The 22,653-nt window shown below is 37.4% G+C and overlaps 2 protein-coding genes and 2 long non-coding RNA genes across 13 annotated transcripts in view; 2 read left to right on the forward strand and 2 right to left on the reverse strand.

Moving 5' to 3' along the window:
* Window positions 1–10,387, forward strand: LOC149047226 (uncharacterized). Of its 6 annotated transcripts, none has more exons than XM_089205002.1 (8): window positions 1–107; window positions 5,251–5,345; window positions 5,747–5,860; window positions 6,348–6,515; window positions 7,095–7,172; window positions 8,207–8,305; window positions 8,850–9,162; window positions 9,340–10,387. In XM_089205002.1, exons 2-8 carry the CDS (start codon window positions 5,301–5,303, stop codon window positions 9,378–9,380), a joined length of 858 nt encoding a protein of 285 aa, XP_089061128.1. In that variant the 5' UTR covers window positions 1–107; window positions 5,251–5,300; the 3' UTR covers window positions 9,381–10,387. The 6 variants fall into 6 exon arrangements, with proteins under 6 accessions (XP_089061128.1, XP_089061124.1, XP_089061125.1 ...); XM_089204998.1 differs by having other exon boundaries at window positions 10–107; window positions 7,080–7,172; XM_089204999.1 differs by lacking the exon at window positions 1–107 and adding an exon at window positions 319–428 and having other exon boundaries at window positions 7,080–7,172.
* Window positions 9,892–22,653, reverse strand: part of LOC113686733 (TNF receptor-associated factor 2) — a 16,893-nt gene continuing 4,131 nt past the window's right edge. Inside the window, exons 1-8 of one of the 3 annotated variants that reach the window (XM_089204994.1) lie at window positions 15,046–15,163; window positions 14,116–14,280; window positions 13,667–13,712; window positions 13,100–13,204; window positions 12,608–12,772; window positions 12,287–12,364; window positions 11,875–11,964; window positions 9,892–11,642 (exon numbers count right to left, since the gene is read on the reverse strand). In XM_089204994.1, coding sequence (XP_089061120.1) covers window positions 10,593–11,642; window positions 11,875–11,964; window positions 12,287–12,364; window positions 12,608–12,772; window positions 13,100–13,204; window positions 13,667–13,712; window positions 14,116–14,267 — 1,686 coding nt within the window. In that variant the 5' untranslated portion in view covers window positions 14,268–14,280; window positions 15,046–15,163 and the 3' untranslated portion in view covers window positions 9,892–10,592. Of the gene's footprint in view, window positions 11,643–11,874; window positions 11,965–12,286; window positions 12,365–12,607; window positions 12,773–13,099; window positions 13,205–13,666; window positions 13,713–14,115; window positions 14,281–15,045; window positions 15,164–22,653 lie in introns of those variants that run through there. The other 2 variants (XM_089204995.1, XM_089204996.1) reach the window with 2 other exon arrangements.
* LOC149047227 (uncharacterized) overlaps window positions 18,250–22,653 on the forward strand; it is a 10,328-nt gene continuing 5,924 nt past the window's right edge. The window contains exon 1 of the long non-coding RNA XR_016186135.1: window positions 18,250–18,563. This is a non-coding gene — a long non-coding RNA (uncharacterized LOC149047227). The remainder of the gene's footprint in view (window positions 18,564–22,653) is intronic.
* LOC149047228 (uncharacterized) overlaps window positions 19,815–22,653 on the reverse strand; it is a 3,196-nt gene continuing 357 nt past the window's right edge. Inside the window, exons 2-4 of one of the 3 annotated variants that reach the window (XR_016186137.1) lie at window positions 22,147–22,386; window positions 21,548–21,593; window positions 19,815–21,140 (exon numbers count right to left, since the gene is read on the reverse strand). This is a non-coding gene — a long non-coding RNA (uncharacterized LOC149047228). Of the gene's footprint in view, window positions 21,141–21,547; window positions 21,594–22,146; window positions 22,458–22,653 lie in introns of those variants that run through there. The other 2 variants (XR_016186136.1, XR_016186138.1) reach the window with 2 other exon arrangements.

The following is a 22,653-nucleotide window of genomic DNA, read 5'->3' on the forward strand; positions in this document are numbered from 1 at the left end:
ATACCCAAACGGATCAATGACTGCAAAGTATTCGTAATTTACAGACGTTTTCCGACCGTTAACGGCGCGAAAGAGACACCGAGACAAGAGGGAATTGGAGGAATTAGGTGAGCATTGTACTGCACGAATTCCTCTGGTTTTCTTCGACTTCTAAAGTTATATCGTGTTTACTTCACCGAAGTTTCGACAAGTAGGAATTCCAAACATAGCAAAATTTTTCCATAATTGAAGTTATTGCAACTTTTCTATTTTCAAGCGTGACTTCATAAGCTGTGCCGGGAATGCTGGGATAGGGAAAAATCCCATGAAACAACATTATCTCGTGATTAGCGATAGACAAATCATATGACTAGCTCTTACTCAATGGCTCTCACCATGAAGGATTAAGCGAGTCGAAACGAGATTTCATCCGTGGATTCAAAACACAGGTGATTCCTTTTACTTTGCAAGAATCGCGTGTCCAAGTTTGTCTAGCATCGATTTAAACTGTGACACTGCCATGGTTTTTTTCGCCCTACATAGGAACACATTGTCGGTTTAGTAACTGTAGCCGGTTCCCGCCATTTCTGAACTTGAATTTTGATGACCATTCTCTGAATTTTGACTGATTTTAAACAAGATCCCACCGTTCTGATTGATTCTACACAGATAGGTGCTACTTTTGTCTCTCTTTGACTGAATTCGGGCGATGAAACAGTTTTCGTAAGATATCCTGTGATTTCCGGAAAATATACCATCACTACTATTTTGGTGACTCAAAAGATATGAGTGAGATTAGTGGAACGCCACCATGCAAAATCCGCCGCGCAAATTTCCGAATATAACTATTAATATAACCATTCTCTCCCTGTGCTCTTTACGTAACCGAATATTGGGTGGAAATATGTCCTTTTCAGCTTCTTTGCGACTGTTCTGTGCATGGCAGTCGTTCGAGCAGCGTCCTTCCTTCCACAATACCATGTGTTTTTTTATGTGCGTGTTAGAGTCATCCGCATCTAACATCTCTGCGGAATATTGTCTCTTGTCGTTTCACAGCGCCTCTTCTGTCCCACAACAATGAAAATCAGATTCTTGTGTTTGCAAAAAGATTTCTGATATCGTCACGGGGCAAACCGATTACAGGTTGCTAAAAGGAAATGTATGGCGAAAGATTTTTTCACTTCCGAAAAAACGATGCGGAAAGAGATCAACGCTTTTTAGCCGCTGTTTTATCAGATATGGATTAAGATAATGCTGATACGGGGGAATTGAAAGCTTTTGTTTGAGCAACTACATAATATGTTATAAAACACACCGATAAACTTCATTCCTTGCGTAAGGGCTACAGTAAAACCGTCACTGCGTGATAGTCTCGAAATATTATGAGATCAGCCATAAATCGTTGGGAAATAACTGAGTTAAGTGTTTTGAGTTGTATTTATGGATGTAAGTCCTGTTTTCATATTTGTTAAAATCTCAATAAACAATTTGCAGCGTCTGAAAATATACCTTCTCAAAGTAGAGAAGTCGTTTTAAGCAGAAATGGAAACTGTTTCTACCGAGCTCTTGTTCTTCGAAGGGATGAAATAAACGACGAGAAACATGAGTAAATCCTTAGGTTTTATTAGTTTTTTTGATAGTTATTCGAACAAAAACTTGCGCATCCTTCGTATCAATATAACCTTTATCCATTTAAAATAAAACAGCGGCAAAAAAACGATGATCTATCCTCAAAATCTCTTTATTTGGACGTTGAAAAAAACCTTTCGCCATATAATTCCTTTTAGCGGCAACTTGCAATGTTTACCCCGTGGCGATTCCAGACACAAGGATCCGTTTATTGACAACGCATTCATTTAAATTGCACAATGAAGCAAGTGCTCTCGCCAATAATGTGGAAGAAAAAAACCTCTGCCGTTAACAACCGTACAGCTTTCCTCAATCACGTGATTGCCGTGAGCTCCTTTTTGCGACTTTTAATTTTTACGAAGTCTCCGTTTATAATGCCCTACTGTGTTTAGGATCTCCAGTTCAAAATGAGGTTTTAGCTCAGTGTTAGCCTTAACGTGCGTTATTAATAAAGCTTCCATTCGAGACTATTTATCAGCCGTAACTTTTTCAAGAGAGCGCCGTCATGCCACTAAGACAGCAGTCCGCTCTGAAGTCTGTTTCAGACCTGAACTTTTAATCTCATTCTCTCCTAGTTTTGACGTAATCGACTAATTCCATTTCCGACAAATTCTCATTCTTGAAAATAACCAGCCCCATATTTCAACAAACAAATTTGCGTTGACTCAGTAAGGTGGGCGTCCTCATTTTAAATACATTAGGACAGAGTCCCTATTTCTGAAAAGCAAAACTTGTAATAATTAAAAAGAAGAACACCTTTTCTAATATAAAGGCAAGTGAAGCGACGCACTTGTTGAGTTCTGAGTCGTTCTTTGACGAGCTTCGAAGGCGATTTTTAAACAAGGAACCAATCAAACCTTGACAAGAGACCGACCAAAAAAGGGGTGATATGACTTACCCGTGCCGGACTATCTTACCCTTTCGTGTTGAACTTAAGGAAACTTTAATAAACCTTTCCGACTGGAACGACTGAGGCGCAATCATTCATCAAGATCTTTAATTTATTCTACAATGGATTAATTCGAGGATAAGTGCATCAGAACCTAACAATGACACGAGATAACTATATTTTAGCTTACGGTGTCATCCTCTTAATAAACCAGGGTCGTAGCTAGCATGAAGCAAGACGAGGTAATCGTGTCGTCTTAATTTTGGCCCAAGATTGACTTTTCTGAAGAAAAATTACACGGAATTCGTGCCTTCGGCGCTCAAATCTTGCCTCGTCTTGTTCTGAAGTCTGGCTACAGCCCTGTAAATGCGAATTAAAAGCGCAAACATGATATGCAAATGCTAGTCGATAAGTTTTTTTCATATGGAATGGTAAAATTTTTAATAAAGTTCGGACTTTGTCCGACCTTTTCCGGGACTTTTCTCTAACCTTTTTTCGTTAATTGAAAGTGAAATTTCGAAACAAGCGAGCCGGCAAGTAGCAACAGAACAACCAAACATAGGTTTTTAAACATTCTAGGCGCCGTAATTGACGAAAATCCTTAAAGAGAAAACGAAATGGACAGTTCAAGTTTTGAAAGTTTTCACACTCAGTTAGATTAGACTAAAAAAACTTCAGGCAGAAGTGTTAGATTCGACCTAATTTTGTAAACAATTGCAGAATGTGAACTTTGATGGTTTGACATTTTTGACAGCTTTAGCCTCGTACAGCCAATCAGATTATTTGAACTATTATAACAACGATCCTGATTGGCTTATTGTAGCGTGCTTTATGAGAGTATAGAGCATGCTGACGACACTGTTGTTCGTTTTGGAATTAAAAAGCTCGAGTTTTATTTTACTGCAGTTTAAATACAAAATTCTTTATTTTCAAAAGAGAAATCACGCTCAAGAATGGCACTTTAACGGCGCTAACAATGGCCGCTCGCGCGAAAAGAAAAAATTTCTGGCGAAGCGATTTGCCCACGCTATCAGCGTGCACTATCGGGATTTTGAGCACACTTACGTATACTGAATTTGATTGCGCGGCTCTGCTAGCTATGTTATAATATAGGTTAGACAGGATTTTCTTTACTTTGAGGGGACCAAAAAACTCAATATATCTGATCTCGATTTACAAACACCGTACTTTGTAAGCATCAGTTATTATTAGAAACGCTTTCTTTTGTTAAAGCGACGGATACCTGTCATCGCGTTGCTAAAAGAAAAACAAGTTTGCACACAGTCTCCTATACCAAGTATGTTAAAGATACGAGAGCTAAAACTTCAGGTAAAGGAAAACCTTTACCCGACAAAGTTATTTATGAGGCTTGATGTATATTTTGTACCCTACGTTAGAGAAATGCCGACTCAGGTTTTCACCTTTATTCATATTGTACTATTTCTGTCGGGATTGCATTATGGTTGTAAAGCACGCTCCAGGCAAGCTAGGCCTGACAGTGAATCTGATTATTTTTCTCTGTGAATCCACTAAGGTATAATTGGAGGTACATTTTTCCTGACGCAACCGTCTATAGTGAATGTGCATAAGATCGGAAAAAATAGCCAGTAGTGTTACTTTAAGACGAAGGAGACATCATTTGGACAACTCTGAAGAGGAATTAAACACCAATAACTTGAAACTGAGCAACAAAAATCTGAGCATACTTGGTATGAGAATCAACAACAGTCTTCGAAGAAGTCTTCGAAAGCAGTTTTGCGCAGTTCCCGAAACAAGGGCTAATAAACTGGGATTTTTTTTTCTTGTATTAGGAATAAAGGTCGTCGGTAAACGGGAAGTGTTAGATCTAAATAAAAAAGGTATTGAGCTTACTAAAGAAATCGCATATTAATCAGGGAATCTCCCCTGATTCATTTGTACAGTGCCCGAAACAAGGGCCAATAAACTGGGATTTTGTTTTTCTTGTATTAGGAATAAACGTCGTCGGTAAACGGGAAGTGCTAGATCTAAATAAAAAAGGATATTGAGCTTACTAAAGAAATCGCGTATTAATCAGGGAATCTCCCCTGTTTCATTAAACGATATAAATAAGTTGTCTGATTAACTGTCAGAATCACTAATCCATTAATATATTCGACAAAAAGATCTGAAGACCCTAAAGATTCAATCCTAATTATGAGAAAAGGTGCAATACTCTAGTAAGTTTTAATGCAAGTATTCTGAGCTCAAGTTTATTTCAACAGTCATCCAACTCCTTTCCAACGCTAGATGGATCTTGACGAGTTTGTAATGAGAAAATATCTGGTGTCTTCTATATGTTCTAACTTGAGCAGTTCCATTAAGTTCTCTTTGATTTTATGACAAGAGAAAAGTTCCTTAGTTCTTTTAACAGCCCTATGGACTCAGCTGACACAGTCAGGCGTGAAACAAGCAGGTTTGATCGATCCTGTTAGGTGTTTAATGCATGTCCCATAAGCGGTGCCTATTTGGTTTCGCACTGAGTTATTTTTAATGGTAGTTACAGCTCTAGCTATACTGACTCTTCCGAAAAAGCAAACCCTTGTTTTAGTAGAAATGCCATCCATAACTCATTTAGTATAAGGAGCTCTGGCGCCAAGTTACAAGCCCAGAACGACACCCGGAAGTGAAGTGATCATAACCATAATGTTTAGTTGCGCAAATAATTATTTCATGTGATTGAAGAAAGCCTTTGCCACCGACTGTATAAATTCTGGTGTTTTTTATTATTGCAGGTTTGCGATTTATCTACTCTATATTTTTAGTAAAAGTGAATTGCAAGAAAATGAGCTGTTATTTTCTGGACCAAACAAGAATTCTTTCGGACCAGGTAAGACCTTCTTGCTGAGCCATTTCAAAAGTATTTTGTCTAAAATGATATTATTCAGGCCAAACATAAACTACTGGCTGCATTTTGCTTTAGACCATCTGTGTGTGTCCTTTAGACGTTTTAGCTCAATGCTAAAAGTGGAATTCTTATTTTCCTTCTTTAATTCTCCCACAATAGTTGTTTGCACATTTAACAATACTCCCTATAGATATCTTCAACATTTTTTCAGGAATGTAATATGTAGTTCGTGATTTCTAACGAGAGGATTGTTACGTTTTACTCCAGGTTAGCCTCAGGCAGAAATACCCAGGGTTTTCAACTTATTATAATTATTTTGATTATTTTACTGGCTTTCCAATATTTTCAATTTAGTTATTTATCTGCTGCCTTTGTTTCTTGAGATTTCTCCAGAAAACTTAATGAGACATAAAGTGCGTAAATTTGAAGCCTTTGAAGTTTGCCGGGGTAGACAGTGTGGTTTAATTGTGGAGGATATATGTGAGAGACCATCAGAGGTAAATGAATAGTTATGAATAAATTGGAGTTATCGTTGAAATTTTTTGATACGTGGCTGACTCTGTAAGCACATGGTGAGTTGATACATGGTTTATTTACTGTCCAAGACGCGGTGCGCGCCCCCATATTTTGCAGGTTCTGGTAAGATTATGCACCTGCCTTTCCTCATCCCGAGGTACCCCTTGATAATTATATTATTATAGTCATGGCTATCTGTTTACCGTCTCTTCACGTGAAAGCCTCTCCATAGAAAAATTATTCAATAGCAAGCTTAGCAATATATGACGAGAAGCAGTCCTTCGATGAAGTAGGTTATGTACTAGCTTTCTCCCAAATAACTGACCTGCCAAAGAAAGGGGAAATCATATCCCTATTTTCTCTTGGTCATGACTAATCATGCAAACAAGCTCGACGTATTTTAAATTAGCAAAAACCCGAAAAGGTATTTGTCATAGTGTCATAATTCAATGTCATCGTGTTATTTAGAACTACACGAGTAACTGGGAATTCCGTGAAACACTTTGTGCATATCGACCTGAATGTGACGTGCAAGTTATGGTAGTTAATCGAAATGAACACTTGAAAGAAGATTGCAAATGCACATCAGAAGTCTTTGAATTCCGAAGAGGAAAAACCAATTTGAACAAGGTGAAGGTACGATGTGGTGAGGTAAAATAGCTCCCTAAAGGTTTAGTTTTAGAAAAAAATACGTCAACTCTTCTGATCTTGTGGGCTTGAGTTTGTGTAAGGTGCAGAAACTTTGGCTCACAGAATAAAAGCTCTCTTGACAGTGTCTATGAATCGCTAAAATTCACAATTCGGTCAAAATGCCTATTTTCACTGACAATAATTAAACCATTCTACTGAGAAAATATTCTGCCCATAAATTACGGTGACGCTTTCTAATTTGCATGTAGCGTTTTCAAGGTCACTTTCGCCGGAATCAAGTCAATATAAAGAATAGTCACCAGTATTTCATTTTTCCGTATAATTCAATAGCCAAAAAAGACTTTGGTTACGTTGTCATTTTACCAGTGCAAAAATGTTCTTGTAGTCGGATTAGATACTTTTAAGTGGCTTAACCGTGCATCTTCTGAAATAATTTATAATTTTACTAATGTAGGTATTTAAATATCTTAAAACTTTGATATTCAAAAATTTAAATTTATAGTACTCAATACACAATGCGTCGAAGTTCCCTCCTCTATTTATACGCAGCCTATGGCCTTTCAGGATCACAAAGAGGCAGATTGTCCCGCAAATTCAGTCGTTTGTGAGAAATGCAACGAGGACGGCATTCCTAAAAGAAAGGTAACATAAACTAATTTCAATAATTAGATGAATGTAGGTTTTGTTGTCTTCATGATAAAATGAGTTGATTATGATATAACAAATGACATTTACACTCAAAAACATCTCATTTCATAGACCACAAGGTGATAAGCAAATTTTGCTTGTGTATCCCCCATATTCAATAAAGTAGACACCGAGGGTTTTGCGGCGAAACTTGTTGAATAAGTACGTTCAGTCTTATTATTTGGAAAACCTGAAATTAGGGAGCAACTTAAGCTGTATTAAATAAATCACTTTTTTAGCAGGTGGGCCTAGCGATTCTTTTTTCAAGTTTGAAAAAGCGCTTTTTGAGGTTCATTTATTGAGATGATGGTGGGACATCTCGCATACTTCTTATGGTCTGTCATTTTCAGACTCTTTAGAACTGACAATCGCTGCTGGTGTGGCGAACATGACCTAGAAAGGATACTGTGGACGATCAATTTGGAATGTGCCACACCTTTGTCTTGCCAAACAAACTAGTAGGGCCAGTTATTTAATCAAGGTCTAACCTAAACCACGGTTTTTTGCAATCAGTGGACCTCAGTCTTTCTTTATAATTTCAAGAGGGTTGATTTGGTTAAATAAATGTCCTTCCCCTATTAGATTTCTGCCCTCTTGACACTGTTCTAAAAGTATATGTTCAGACGAAAGGTTTAGCTAAATCGAGGATTGTCTTGAACGTGGTTTTGTTAAACAACGTCTAAACTTTGTTTAAACAATCAGATGTAAGGGTTTATACCATTGCATCATGAAAGAAAAGCTGCACTAAGGGCAGTTCTGGTTAGATCTCAGACACGCAATGAACTAGAGCGCTAGACAAGGACTTTGCAAGTCGCTTTTAAAATTTGCTATGATTTAGAAACCAGAGTCTTTCCTGACTACTTGCTGCTTGTTATTGCTTTATTAAATCTAAAATGATTCAAAGTAACAGGTCGATGGTCGATGGTAATGACCAATCGGACTGCGAGGCTGTTATACTTACAAGGCTTTGTTGTTTATTCTACCGAAAGTTTTCACAGTTATTTCCAAATCAATGTACAACCATGATGGAATTGAATGGAAATCAAGGACAGCGTCCGTTGTCTCAGTCTAAACGCTGTCCAACTAAGGTATTATAAGTAACGTAGCTGGGTATGTTAACTCACTCTTCAGTAATAGCTTACTTTCGGGGAGGATAGTGAGTCTTTCTTTCCCGAAATCCACAACGTTTTCCATACATTCGTCTAGAAATATTCATGCTGATAAACAAACATAACTTTTAGTTAGGGGAATATTTTCTTAGCGCTTTTGTATATATGCATCTGAAATATAAATATAATCAAACAAACACGTGTTTACGAAAACCCTTTTTGTTCTTCGGGGAAAAGGGTGCTTTTTGCTACTACACATTTTATGCTTCTTTTTATGGTAAGTCTAGTTTTTTTTTTATTATAATGTCTGCAAAACGTGGGCAAGCGAATTAAAACAAGGCTCAGAATACACACTGTCGAACCACTTTAAAACACATCTATTTCCGAGAAAAATGAAAAAGGTGATCAGAATAGTAAATGTAAATCGATATTTAAGGTAAGCAACCCTGTTTAGGCTGCTACTTTAATCCTTCAGAATCCTTTCCCTCCACTAAAAAGGTAAATGTTTTTTACATGGTGTTAGGCACACCTAGACGGCAGCGATAGTGATGACGACGATGATAACCCTAACGAGGATAATGACGATGACAACCATAGTGACAATGATGAAGACCCTGATGATGAGGATGATGACCATGGTGATGACTATGAAGATGATGATGATGATGACGACGACGTAGATGACTATAAAGATGATAATGATGATGATGACAATGAAGATGATAATGATGATAATGACGATGATGACCATGAAGGTGATAATGATGATAATAATGGTGATGACAATGAAGGTGATAACGATGACGATGATGACGACCTGGATCAAGTGATTAAAGGTGAGAATAGAGAAGAGGAGGGTCCATCATTTCATTTCGAGCGAAAGAGCTTCTGTTTGTTTTTGTTTTCCTATGCTCTGTTTTGTTTCCTTTTTACTTTCATGGTGTAATCTCATCATTAATATACACTTATTTGACATTTATTAATTTATCTAATCATTTTTTTTTATCTGACAGATTTCCTCTCTAACACTGTTTACGTGCAATGCGAACTGTAGGAGGCAAGAGAGGGAAATCATTGCGAAAACCTCCGCTAAGCCAAAGGATTTTTGATGATCCTTCGATAAACATAAACAAGAGAAAGTCCTGATCGTCCTCTTGACTTTTTTAGTTATACTGAAATGTCACAAACAGTAAAATCGATGGTTGCACTAGTTCACAATACAACTACAGCTCTCTAATGCTCGAGGGTTTCTTTGCCATTATTTAGATGGCGAGAGACGGGCTTAAAGGGAATGAGTGAACGATCGATTCAGTTTGAAAGTTTTTATTTAAGTCGTACTTAATGCTTGCTTCGAATAGCAACGAACTACTTCGGCAAATCAAAAACCACGCCTGACAAACTTGAAAATACAAGTGACAAACTCGATCGATTGAGTTTTATTGGAGGGCGAAAAATAAAACCGAATTGAGAAAGCATGGAGGAATGCGTGGCTATCTAAAAAACGATTCTTTTAAATTTGTTCATAGGGGAAACAAAGAAACAAAACAGAATAACAATAAGCGATATTTACGTCTTTAATTTTTATTACAATCTCATCATGGGGCAGAGACAAAGTAAAGCTGTGTCACACATCAAACAGAAAGCAGTGCAAGGCATCTATATCTACATTATTGTCCTAGTGGATTAAGGATCGCTGCAAATGTGTCACACTAAAGGAAGAATTATATGTATAAAAAACAGCCTTAAGTAGAAGCGAGATGCTTCTCCGCGAACTAAATTTGTCTGTTTCGGGTAGCAATCCGGAAGCGTCGAGGAAGAGGGAAATTTCATTGATAACATCATGTGCAGATTTCGGCTTTAAATGAATGCCGTTGAGCTCACTGTTCAAATATTCTGAGCAGTGCGAGGGACAAAATATTAAAAAACAGCCTATTATTTAAAATGATTCTGGTGCGATAAATTTTTCATTATAATTATATGCAGGTTTGTCTTTTCAAATATAATCAGAGAAAATACTATTCTTTATTTAAATAAATTGAAAAAGGATTTTTAAGTAACAAAGTGGGTTGGAAAAGAAGGGGTTATCACTCAAAGCAAGAGATTGTAAACAGATTAGAATATCTTGCTCATACATTAAACACTTTTAACTTATATTCATTTCAATGACCCGTTGGGACCAATAGCACTCGAATATTATCATATAATGCATTATAAATTCAGATCAACAAAATTATGCAGGAAAAAACATTGCAGCTTTGTTTAAAGGTTATAAGTCCCCGGTATCAACAATAACTTTGATAAACATAGTATCGTCCTTTACATAAGCGTGGTTGTTTAACTGTGTCATAGCACAGAAGGTCGGGCACCCACTGGCTATGTTCATATCCCTTTTTGGTCTCTGGAATGAGGAGCTACTCGGATCAGGTCTGAAGGCGTCAACTACGTGTTCTACGTTATCCTGATCTAACAACATAAAGGTGACCTTTTGTCTAAATGGCCAGCGGAGTATTGCATCATACTCACCGCGCATAACAACAAAGAATATTGAAAAATGTGTTCCCTTTCCGATACCATCGCCGTTTAGATAGATGCGCGCGCACATCTTATAACCGTGACGACTAGTATAGAAACAGGGACTATAAGTAGATACGTGTTGGCCGGATCTCGCCTCATTTCGTTTTCGGGTGAAATCAGTAATTTTCCATAAAAGTACTCCATTGTAGCTTGAGAACTGCTCTTGCCTAACGTAATCTTCTAGCTCAGCTATAGCAATGTTCCTAGCACCTAGAGTATGTTCTAGATACTCCGTACGTCGTTGAAGTTTTCTTATTTCATCGTTAGCAGTTTTAAGCTGAGCCTCCAGTCTTTTTATTTCTCTATTCCTATTTTGCATTTCCGAGTTAAATTCAACCAAAAGAACTTCATGATTGGCTGTCTTAGCATCCTGATTATCCAGCTTTTGTAGAATATTCACAATTTCAGCTTGCGAAGAGCGATACGCCAATGAAGCTAAGGGAGCACTGTCGGTTACTACGTCATCCATTAAATAACGCTTGATACTTTGTTCAAGATTACTTATACGAGTGCTGTGTCCTTGAACCATTGATGTTAGGTTAGAATTTTCACAGATTATGGCATCTACTTTGCTTTGCAAATTTCTGAGGATTGCATTCAATTTAGAAAGGGCCCCAGCGTCAACATCGCCAAGTTTGGAATGGAACAAGTTGGATAATTGGTCAACGAATAGAAAGAGGTAAGTCAAATGAGCAGTTACTTCTTTCTCCTGGTGTCTTTTGCGTTCTTTCTGTTTCATTGTCTGAAAATAGACAAATTAAATCGCCACTAGGTCTAAGTGAATGGTCAATATTTGTAAAATGTACACACACTTTCTAAAATAAATTTTTTTTGAACACAGTCTGCATTCAGAATTATCATCGATCTTGTTATCAACTTCTACAATCTTTACGTTTGTAAACGATCAGTTGTCGAAAATTATAGCAATTTTCAATAATAGTTCTTTTTTTCTCTCTCTATCTCTCTATATTCACCTTTTTCTGTTTGCATCCCACTTTATGAAAAGGACACGGCGCTTCAACACCTTCGCAGTCTCCATCAACAGGATCGAGGTGACTCGAAAGCTGTGTCAAAACGAACAAACGATTCTGTTTAGGGTAATTAATTAAAGTTTTGTTCTCTTCGACTTCTTATTCATACGACTGTGGTTATCAGTTTTTGAAACTGCTTCATGGATATTCAGAGACAGTGACATATAGCGTTTCGGTAAAGAAAACCTAATTGGAATTATAATTGGGAATTGGCGTAAGGCAGATGCAGTAAACGATAACAAGCAGAAATCGTGGCACAACTCGAGAATCGACGAAAATCATTACGTGTGTTTTCCTCCAAAAGCACTTAGGAAAAAAGGCAAGCTTAAGAACAGAAATGAAAGTCCAAACTAACCTGCTTTCGAGGGAGTATCACAGTTTTACAATGCAGACACTCCACTGCGTATTCTTGGCACTCCTTTTCATGGTGTTCCTATATAAATGAGACAAAAGAAAATGGGAGGGTAAATTTGAATCTAAATTCGACCGTTTCTTTCCTGAAATTATGAATTAATGGAATTTATGTCTGCATGCTAGATTTAATGCATTATTTCAGACTCGTATAATAATTATATTTGAAAATTCCCTGCAATTCTAGCTTGAACGTTATTACACAAAGTTTCAATATTACATGAAATGGTGATCTTTCGTAAGAGCCGGAGTGAAATAAATTTACCTCAAGCCTATTAGCTGTAATCTTCACCTCACAATACTGGCACTGTTGTTCTCTGCAGCTACACTCCTCCACAAGATGCTGAGGTAAGTCATTTCTCCGTACCATGGCGCCGCAATCGGGATGCACACATTGGATCTTAGCATAGAGGCACTGAGACTCGTGTTTCTTAAGTGAAGAGTCAAATGAGTTATGAGTTAGAAGTTAGTGTATATTATGCGCTTCTTGAAGTTTTAGCCAAAAACTGACTGGCGATGCAAAATTACGAAGACCTAATAATCGTGTTGAATCAGAGTTAAGCTTTCTTCACTTTTTAGCCGTGAGCATTCCTCCTCCAGTTTTCTTGATGAAACTCTTAAGTGTTATAGTAGATTTGAGTGGCTACTTTTTCTTTGCGGATGATTTTACAAATCTTGCTAACTGGTGGTCAGTCAGTGTCTTTATTTGAATTTCCCCTCACTATTTCAATAGTAAATAATTAATGCAAAAACATACCTCCAATTGCCCTAGTTCCCCACTCCAGTCACAGCCGTCGCAGTGGTTTGCACACTGGACTGGTAGCGACAGGATTTCACGCTGTGCAAACTTGTCCTCAAATATCTAGAGACGGGAAAAAAAATGTATTTTTCGTAATGAGACTAGTTTTTTCTTAAGTAACCGTTGTCAGTAAGATCGCTATTCTGGCCCCCGAAAAGCAAGCACCAATGGCTTCAAAAGGTAAGTTCAACTTACGAGCCAGGTGGCTTGATATTCATACTGGTTTCTGTAATGTAGAGCGACTAGGAGCAATGCTACTCCTCGTCTCGTTCGATCTACTAATCCACTGTAAGTAGTTCCCGTTCACCCTCCCTTTCCCTTCCCCTCCACCCCTCACAACGACCCTGTATGTGATCCACTCTATCTGATAGTGAACTAGAATCACCCATAACCCGCGATGCTCAAGCTCATGCACTACTTTCTGCTTGGCCTTTACTTGCATGGTTGGAACGGCTAAAATACAAGTGTCCTGATCCTACTCTCGCTAATGCTATCTAATTTTAGGAAAGAGAGTATTTGTCCTACCTCTCCGATATCTTCATCATCAACCAAACACTTTGAAGAGGATGATCTAAAGAGATTTCTCACTATCAATATTATAACTTGACTCTTAAGAATCAGTTTGTTTGATGCTTGAGCCATCAAATATTTCTTGAAATTAATATGAATGGATCACCGTAGTGTTTTGGTTGTTTTATTTCTTCCGGCCTGCGAGAGTAAGTTGGTCACTTTGTTGACTTAAATCCGGTCTAAAGGTTGATAACATCTTAGCGAATGAAAAATCTCCAAGTCAAGATTACTTCATAACTGATTAACCTGGAGCACATCATTTACTCTCAAAGGAAGCCGGATACCGTGGCTCAAATTTTTACCAGGCATAATATGAGGTCATTATAAAATTATAATTTCGTGCGTCGGGGCACGAAAGGGAAAATTTTTTAGTCGATTTGAACAATAATTTCTTTATGCAGTACCTGGAAAGTGGCTCTACACATGTCTTGCAGTAGCGATGACCGCAGCTTGTCTGAACAGGATCCCTCAATACCTTCTCACAGGAAGGGCAGAGGTGTTTGGGATCTATAGACTTGCCGTTGGCACCATTGTAGACACATGTGAAACCAGGCATGTTCGGTGGATATCTAAAGAACAAACGAAAAATTAAACTTCTCAATTATGTATCCAACAAATTGTATTCTATAGGAGACAGTGACAGAATCATCTGCTGAAAATGGCCATCAAAAGTAGCAATCGAGGCCGTTTCCTTGGGTCATGGTTCTCACGTGCAGGTTTCGGCACTTCCAAGGTCACGCAGTTTTTGGGTCACGCCGCTTTGTGTGACAATTGTTTTTTTTTCCCTTGGTTGTTCAATTTGGCCAGTGTTCTCGCTTTAAGAAAATAGAATATTTAATGAGCTTTGTCTGATATAAACGCTTCAGCGAAGATCGTTTGTATTCAAGGAACTAAGTCGTTAAATTTTAGTTTCATCTTCTTTTCTTTCTCCTTTTTTTTTATTTTTATTTTTTTATTGCTCTTAAAATACACACTCTTAAATTAATTTTAAAACAACGAAATAAACTGTTGCGTGAGAACAGTAAGAATTTGTGAAACCTTGGTTTACTTCCCGCGCCCGTCTTCGCCCAATTTTCGTTTTTCATGTCGAAAACAATTCAAAAGCGTCATCAAAACTTAACGACCCACTTAGGAAACAAATTAATAAAGAAAATGTCAAAATGTACTCGCGCTTATTTTAAGGTAGCTTGGAAAAATGATACTCAGAAAGTCCAACAGCAGGAACAGTATACAGCATGCCGGCGCTTATTAAAATTAAGACATTTCTATCTTATCTAACAAACTTGATTTGTAGTCTCACAGGAATATCTCAATAGACCAGTGTTATAACTTACCGAATTTGCAGCAGCGTCAAACCTTGTCTTACCGAGTTCGTGTACAAAAGACTGACGACGAAATGTGTAAGAGCGCTGCCACTTAAATACACACACACTCGGTAGCCAGGCGTAAAGTTTACGTAAGGTTTTTTTCCCCCAAACAATTAAGAAGGGGTTTCCCGGGGCCCAACATACCTGTATGTGTAAATCAGCGAGTAAGCCTACAGACTTTCCTCGAACACTGCTATTTTAATCACTTAACCAGTTTAAGTATTTTATTTTATTCAAAAGGTGTGTGGTGGAGCTGATGTCATTTTTTTAGAACAGTTTCATGATCGCTTTAACAATTAAAATTGAAAATTAAAAAAAATAAAAAGTATTTTAATCTGACACGGGGAAAACCCCACCGGAATAACCCCAACAACCCCTGCGACACATGTGATGAATGGTCTTTGTCTTTTTTTTTAATCTGTTTATCAATAACAACACCTCCATATCTGTCTGATGAAGGGTAGTTGAGACTCTCTTAAAGCCTCTCTCCAACCTCTTTTGGCACTGACATTCAGCGAGACCAGATACTGACACTTTTTAGAAGGTACTGCAATCAGAAGTTGAAATCTAGTCACCCTCGCGCTTGTTTAAAAATTTTTTTTCTTCTGCTTAAACATAGTCTATCCAGGTGATTTAATATCAGTCTAAGTGCGCCGTCACAACCCAATCTCGAGTTTGATACCGTGCGATAAATAAATTGTTGCAACTCTTAAGTATAATATTAGAACCTTCGAAATCGAAACTGAAATTGGAAAAATTTGTACCATAATTACCATTTAAATTGGTCAAGTGTTTAAGTCGGAGTTGTAATCAGTTTAAACAAATTGGATCGGACGTGTAGACTTCGCTGGGGAAAACCCCGTCCAAGTTTCCTTGGTTAAATATTTATCAATTTTCAAATCGAATGACTTTCACTTTCATTATTCAGAAATCACATGAAAATATTAGGAGTTTAATAACCAGTCCTGTTGGAAGAATGATCTGGGGTAAGAATGAAATTGGAAGGGGGTTTCCAAATTGGAGCTGCACTAAAAGGAAAAACCAACCATAACTTTCAGTTTCGAAATATGATAAGTTGATAACTAAGCGGTTCCGCCAAACCTGACTTTCGTCGTTTTTATTTTCTTCTCTTTCTTTTTCTTCTTTTTTGCCTTTCAGCACACGGCATTATCGATACGGTAAATGAACTTTAGTTATAAGTTAGTTCAGTAATTTGCTCGCTACTACAGAATCGATTTAAATTGCTGTATTATCTGCACCCAGGCAGAGGGAATCAGTATTTGAAGAGCAAAACAGCGCAGTGTTCTTTGTAATACATGCATATTTCTTATAAAGATCTGCATAGCTTTAGCATTGGGGGCAATTTGTCAAGACTGAAGTCCAAAAAATTAGCATAAGGCTAATGGGACAAATCCCTAAAAACAAGGAAGTTAATGGAAACCTCAGAGCTCCGATGCTCTACCACTAAGTCACAGTAGGTAAGTAAGTTTTGAACTCGATAAAGAAATAGAGAAAGATATTTTTCGTCCCGTCTCGAGCCCGGAATCCGAAGGTCTTAGAATTTCTTCTTTGTCCCACGCTCGTGACAGGACAAAAACCATCTTTCTCTATTTCTTTACCGAGCTCAAAACTTGCCATCTCTCTTAATCTATTCACAAACAGGACGTCAATATTTGTCAAATTCCGCATTCCGTTTGTATATCTGAAGGCTTTCATTTTCCAGAAGTATTTTTAGAGAATCTTATATACAAGAAAAGCTACTGACCATCTTTGGTCAGAAGAAAAATTTGGGTAATGATGAACGGCAATAACTATACTTATACGAGTGAGAGTACACAAAGCGCAGTCGAAGTACACAAGGAAATTATTACAATTCACCGAAACCTAGAGGGTTATGCCGTGATGGATGAATTAAGTCTGATTATTTTGTTCTTTTTTTTTCCTTTAGTTTTTTGGAAAGGAGACCTTACGGGCAGGCAAAATAAAGGCGACGGAGGTGACCAAATGACTGATCATGAATACTGATTCAGCATCCATTTTATACAATTTGCTAACGATTTTCTTGTTTCACTTCAAAGTAGAACTCTTGTTCAGTTCGGCAGTTTGGTTTTAACGCTTAGTGATAAGAAGACGACTATCTATTCTGTTCCTTCGATACCGTGCGATACAGATTCATTGATAGCCAACTCGCATGAACGATTACATGGTGCGGCGAGCAATGTCTTAAGGGGATAATCACATAATCTATTACCAAGACACGTGAAATTTTAAGAACTTTTCCGTCACTATCAATAATAACAACTAGTACAAATGCACGAACAATTCATGTTAAAGATTTCGTAAGCTAGGTCAATTCATTTGGTCGAATGAGACCGACGACTGTTGGAAACCGGCAGAGTTTATTTTTTAAATTCACAATCATTTTTCTATGAAAGGGCAAAATCAAAATGCCAAATAAAAGGGAATAAGAGATTATGGAAGGGAGTAAGCCAACATCTCACATACAATCATGACTGACAGAGTCTGGTCTCGGATTTTAGACCTTGGACTTACGGTCAGGATGTCTTAGCCTATGTAAGCAAAAGATGACGACAGAGATTGTCAATCAGGCGGGGAAATGAACCTTGGACTAATGCGAAATAGTTTTAGCGCTTACGTGTTAGCGCAAGCCAAAGAAAATAGAGCCACTTATCATATATGTATTTTAATTATAATATTATTATTTTCCAAATTTATGTGCCATGCGCATTACTGGAAAAGGGAATCATTGTTAGAGGAGAACATTGGCGTCGCGTGATCTGTACAGTCAATATAAGTTCCATATTAGAATAAATGCTGACCATACAATTAATGGTCCTATATCAGGTCACTTGGTTTTTGGACGTGTGTTTCAGTTATCAACACTGACGCTCAGAAAATGCATAGAATTGATCACTTGTCTTCAAATAAACCATTGTTTTTCATTATACGAAGTACATACCTGGTGCTGTTCCCTAGAGTGATTGTATAATGACCTCTCAGGCAAATTCGAAAGCGAGTTCGTTCTCTTTGACGTCAATATGATATTCGTTCCTATGGTGATTCAAGCTATATGATATAACCTCATGGAAGGGTACTTAACTACAAAAACAAAGCTTAATTAAGAAAACTTGGGTATCGACCCATCACGTAAGCTACCGAGCAATAACCAGACAGATCAACCAGACATCAACACTATAAGACAATAGACATACAGCTTCCGGCACTCAAGTCCGCTCGAAAGAATTTGTGAACAAGGAAAGGAATTGTAAATTGCTTCTACAAGAGCAGGTCGATGGAGTTCATCAGCGCAAATATTATCCAGGCTATCTTTCTTTCATTGCTAACAGCGGTTGTTGTCTTGCTTATTGTAATTTTGCGCAATTTTCGCGGTGCAACGAAGACCGTTGCACCGATGCAACAGAAAGAGAAAGAACCAGAAGAAAACGATGAGCGGTTTGCAACAGGTGAGAGCACTTTATTTGCAGTGAGTCAGAAGTGCCCTATGAAAGTTCAGTATAACTGTGGTTACAGATCTTTGTTTTCGGCCTAAACGTTAACTTATTGCCCCGGGCAATTGCATGTGTGCATTATTTAAACTTTGCTGCAAGCTTCATCGCCACTGGCAAGAAGCTAAAGAAATTTGTATTCTTCTGTGCAAATTTGACGATGAACAATAATTCCAAGTATTCTTAGACAAAGATATTAGTGGGATGATCTTCATCACCCTTTGAGGTTATTATCATACCGAAGTTATTGGCTGAAATACATCCCTATTTCGCAAAATACGTGTCTCAATTTATATCGGGGCTCTATCTTGTAACACAATACATTTAATTTAAATAATCAACAGTTGAAGACAGTACTTCACATAATCACACGGTCTTTTAATTGATGCGAACGACTAAAGGCCCGTTTAAACGTTTTCAACATTTGATCAACATTCGTTCAACAAAAGTTGACTCGGCGGAGTTGGGCAAAAGTTGGAACCGTTTAAACGGCCATTCAATATTTTCGAGAAGAAAGGAAAAGTTTAATCGATGTTGAATGAAAGTTTAAACCGATGTAAACTTGATTCAACGTGCTTTCAACAAGCTTTCAACATTTTTTACGTTTTCAACAATGTTGGACGACCTGTTCAAACGCACCGACCATTTGGTTGAATAATGCGGTGAATGCATGTCGAAGCAAATGTTGAAACCGTTTAAACGAGCCTTACGGAGATTAATGACACCAGCAGATCACAGGAAATATTTTTGCGTTTAGGAATCTGTGTTTTTCAATTTTCGTGATATATCTGGAGTACCTCGTAAATTTGAAGTACTATTAACGAACCCTCGAAAACCTTTTAAGTGTCGCATTCAGATCAAGCTCTTTTGCGATGCGCGGACTTGTTTCATCAATGAGTCACTGTTTGAAAAAATATGTTGACACTTTTGTTGACACCGGAGTTTGTTCGGCTAACCACACAAACATGACGAAGAGATGTTACTTGCAAAAATAATGGTACTTATATTTTGGATGCAGTTGGACAGAGATTCGAGCCACTGAGTTTGAAATGATTTCTTCTGACAGAATTGTTGCAGTAAGTTGACATAATTTCTCTGATAGTGAAAATTAGCGTTGTCCATTATTTATACCAAATATCATGGTATTACTTTTCAAAAGACAGAAACAACTCGTAAACACAACAAAAACATTTCTGCTTCGGTCGGGGCGCATGTACATTAGTTTGTTTGATTTCCTGAATTATTTGGTCACTGAAAGCTCATCTATTAATATACTTACTGTGTAAGTGAAGTAATATCTATTGGTTAGAGTTGTGATACAACATTGCCATACTTCGTTGGTTAACTTTTTTAAAGGGAAATAAAAAAAAAACGCGAATGAAAGTTTAAAAAAATCATAATAAAAAAAGCTGAAGGAGAAGCATCATTTTGTTTGTACCATCAAAGAAGCAAAGGAGAAAATATTGGTTACAAAGCAAATATCAGTGGCCTATTATGAAAAGGTGCCGGCGTATACAAAGAGTCTGTAATCATCGTGATCTGCACCGACTGTCTCAGAGCTGGCAATACATTTTAAAAAGTACATTTCTTAAAATTCTGTATTCTTTCAAGGAGAAATTACAACTTATAAACTATTGTGTGCAACTCAGGCAACCGTGAACACTTTGATTTGACTCTGAAAGGTCAATTATACATTGGTCAGTCAAATTGACGTTTAGCACAATTAATTATCGCTGCTGTTCGCGCTTTAGTTTTCTGAAATCTAATTGACATTGCTTTTCAAACAAAAAAAAAACCTCAAAAACCTTCTATAAATATTTCTGGTGTATTTAACTTTCTGAGTTTCACAGTAACTGATATCTGAAAATTGATTTATTATACCATTTTTCCTGAACATCAGGTAGATGTAAAACGTCAATGCCATTCTTCTCCGAATTAGCCTTCAGATCTTTTCATGCCATAACGTAGAAAAATCTGGATAATACACCTCGCTTTTCGATCGGTAACTAATCAAAGATGCAACATGGACAACATATTCTCTCTCTAGTCAAAGCCTAGGTCCGAAAAAAATTGATAGATCTCTGAGAGCACAAGCCCCTGCTTTTCAAGATACTTTTATCGAAAAGAAATTCGAATTCCTTGAATTCTTTTAACGTCCAAGCCAAAACCACTATTAATAGCGCAGTCACTCCTCGTGCTAGTTTTCGTCGGATGAAAGTAGTGACTCCAACCTTGCGCAACTTTTAACCACCGAGGAATAAAATACATTTGCATAAGTAAGGACTTGAGAGGCAGACAACACTCCAACCATAGAACTGTGAGCACGAGGAGGGTTTTGAAAACGCGAAAGAATGTGTCTTCTTTACAAATCGCATTTCAGGTGACAGAAACCGTGCAGCCAACCATAATTCTGTAATGTAAAATTGGACTTCATCTCACGTTCTTCCTGCTAATGGGAAAATGGAAAGAGTTTACCACAATTTCTTCTCTTTTTTCTGCAACCCCTTGAAGTTCAGTATTCACAGATCATTGCACCTGCAAAACAGGAAGACCATTCTTTTAATTCCGCTCCTAATCAGACGACTGGTGGAGTCCTCAAGCAACTGAGGTCTTCCTCGTATTAAGTTGATTTCCACATATAATGAATCAAGTTATCTAAGACATTCTTTTAGAAAACTTAGCTTTAACCGACTTTTGTTCAACTAATCAAAAATCAACCATTATATCTTTTTTTTTCCGCAACCCTTTGACGTTCAGGATTTGCAGATCATTGCACTTGCAAAACAGGAAGACCATTCTTTTAATTCCGCTCCTAACAAGATGAGTCATGGAGTCCCCAAGTAACTGAAGTCTTGCTCGTAATAAGATGATTTTAGTATAATGAGTAAAGTTATCAAGGGTATACTTATAGAAAACTCAGCTGGAGCCGATTTTTTTTTCACCTCCTTTCGAGGGTGTTCCTTTGCCTTTGGAGAACAACAAAAGAATCTGAAAATTGTGACATAGGATTATTTAGTCAAAGGAAAATTACTTATATCCCTGAAAGAAACCGTTCATTTGAGTGACATGTTTATTGAATCACATAACGGCTAAGATACATTGACTTTTACATAAGCAAACATATGGTTAAATTGATTATTTTCTCAGTCTAAGGTCTGGCTAAGGAGTCAAGAAAGAGAAAATCACTAACAGTTTAAATGATTACATATTTTCTTTTTTTTTTAACACTCAGGAAACAAATAACCATATAATGATAAATGATAATTCTTAAGCCCCACAAATATATCATTAAAACAAACCGACTTAAAAGCCCACGACTTGATTTACAGAATAATCTATAACAACTGTGACTAGTGAAGTCGGAATATATATTGCACATCAACAACCAAATTGGACCTTTTAAGCGAGCCTTAACTATTGCGACTAATCAATAAGTGAACGAAAAAATGCCAAGATCATGAACGCTTCGAGAACAGTGAGTTTCATGAAGACAGATTTTCCACCACTTGTCGTCACGGTCCTTCCACATACACCAACTTACATAATAGTTTATAAGTAACCAGGATTTTGATATAATTGGCACTGCGGCACTTGTCGGAGGTGTTTTCAACCAAGGTACATTCCGATTGAGCCAACACAGAATTATCTTTCAGAATGAAACAGGCTACTGCTGTCAATATCACAACAGCAAGTTCGTAAACCATATTTACACAGTCAGTCGGGAAATTTCAGTGGTGAAGTCGGATCAACACAAGAGGCGAGTTTTCGTCTGCTATCAGGGCTATGAATTGTGGTAACAAGTTCATGTGATAACGTTGATGGCCAACTCGGATGATCGCGTGAATGACTCGTGTACCAATGTTCACATGGTCACGCGTGAAGTCTAACAGAGTTTATACCCTTCACCCTCCCACGACTCGTGCAATTTAATTTGAGAACGTTCACATAAATACTCAAACAATAAATCGCAAAATAGCAACCAGTGCAAATGCACGAGTGGTACATGTGATTCATTAGGTGTACTTAGACATTAAACATGCTTTACCGA

Source organism: Pocillopora damicornis, chromosome 4 (assembly GCF_964200805.1).
Source record: "Pocillopora damicornis chromosome 4, jaPocDami1.2, whole genome shotgun sequence".
In the NCBI taxonomy this organism is placed as follows: domain Eukaryota; kingdom Metazoa; phylum Cnidaria; class Anthozoa; order Scleractinia; family Pocilloporidae; genus Pocillopora; species Pocillopora damicornis.

Coding starts and splice junctions, on each gene's coding strand:
- LOC149047226 (XM_089204998.1), top strand. CDS start 5,301: ATGAGCTGTTATTTTCTGGACCAAACAAGAATTCTTTCGGACCAG. Junction 5,861..6,347: donor TATGTGAGAGACCATCAGAG/GTAAATGAATAG, acceptor CGTGTTATTTAG/AACTACACGAGTAACTGGGA. Junction 8,306..8,849: donor CTAAACGCTGTCCAACTAAG/GTATTATAAGTA, acceptor ACATGGTGTTAG/GCACACCTAGACGGCAGCGA.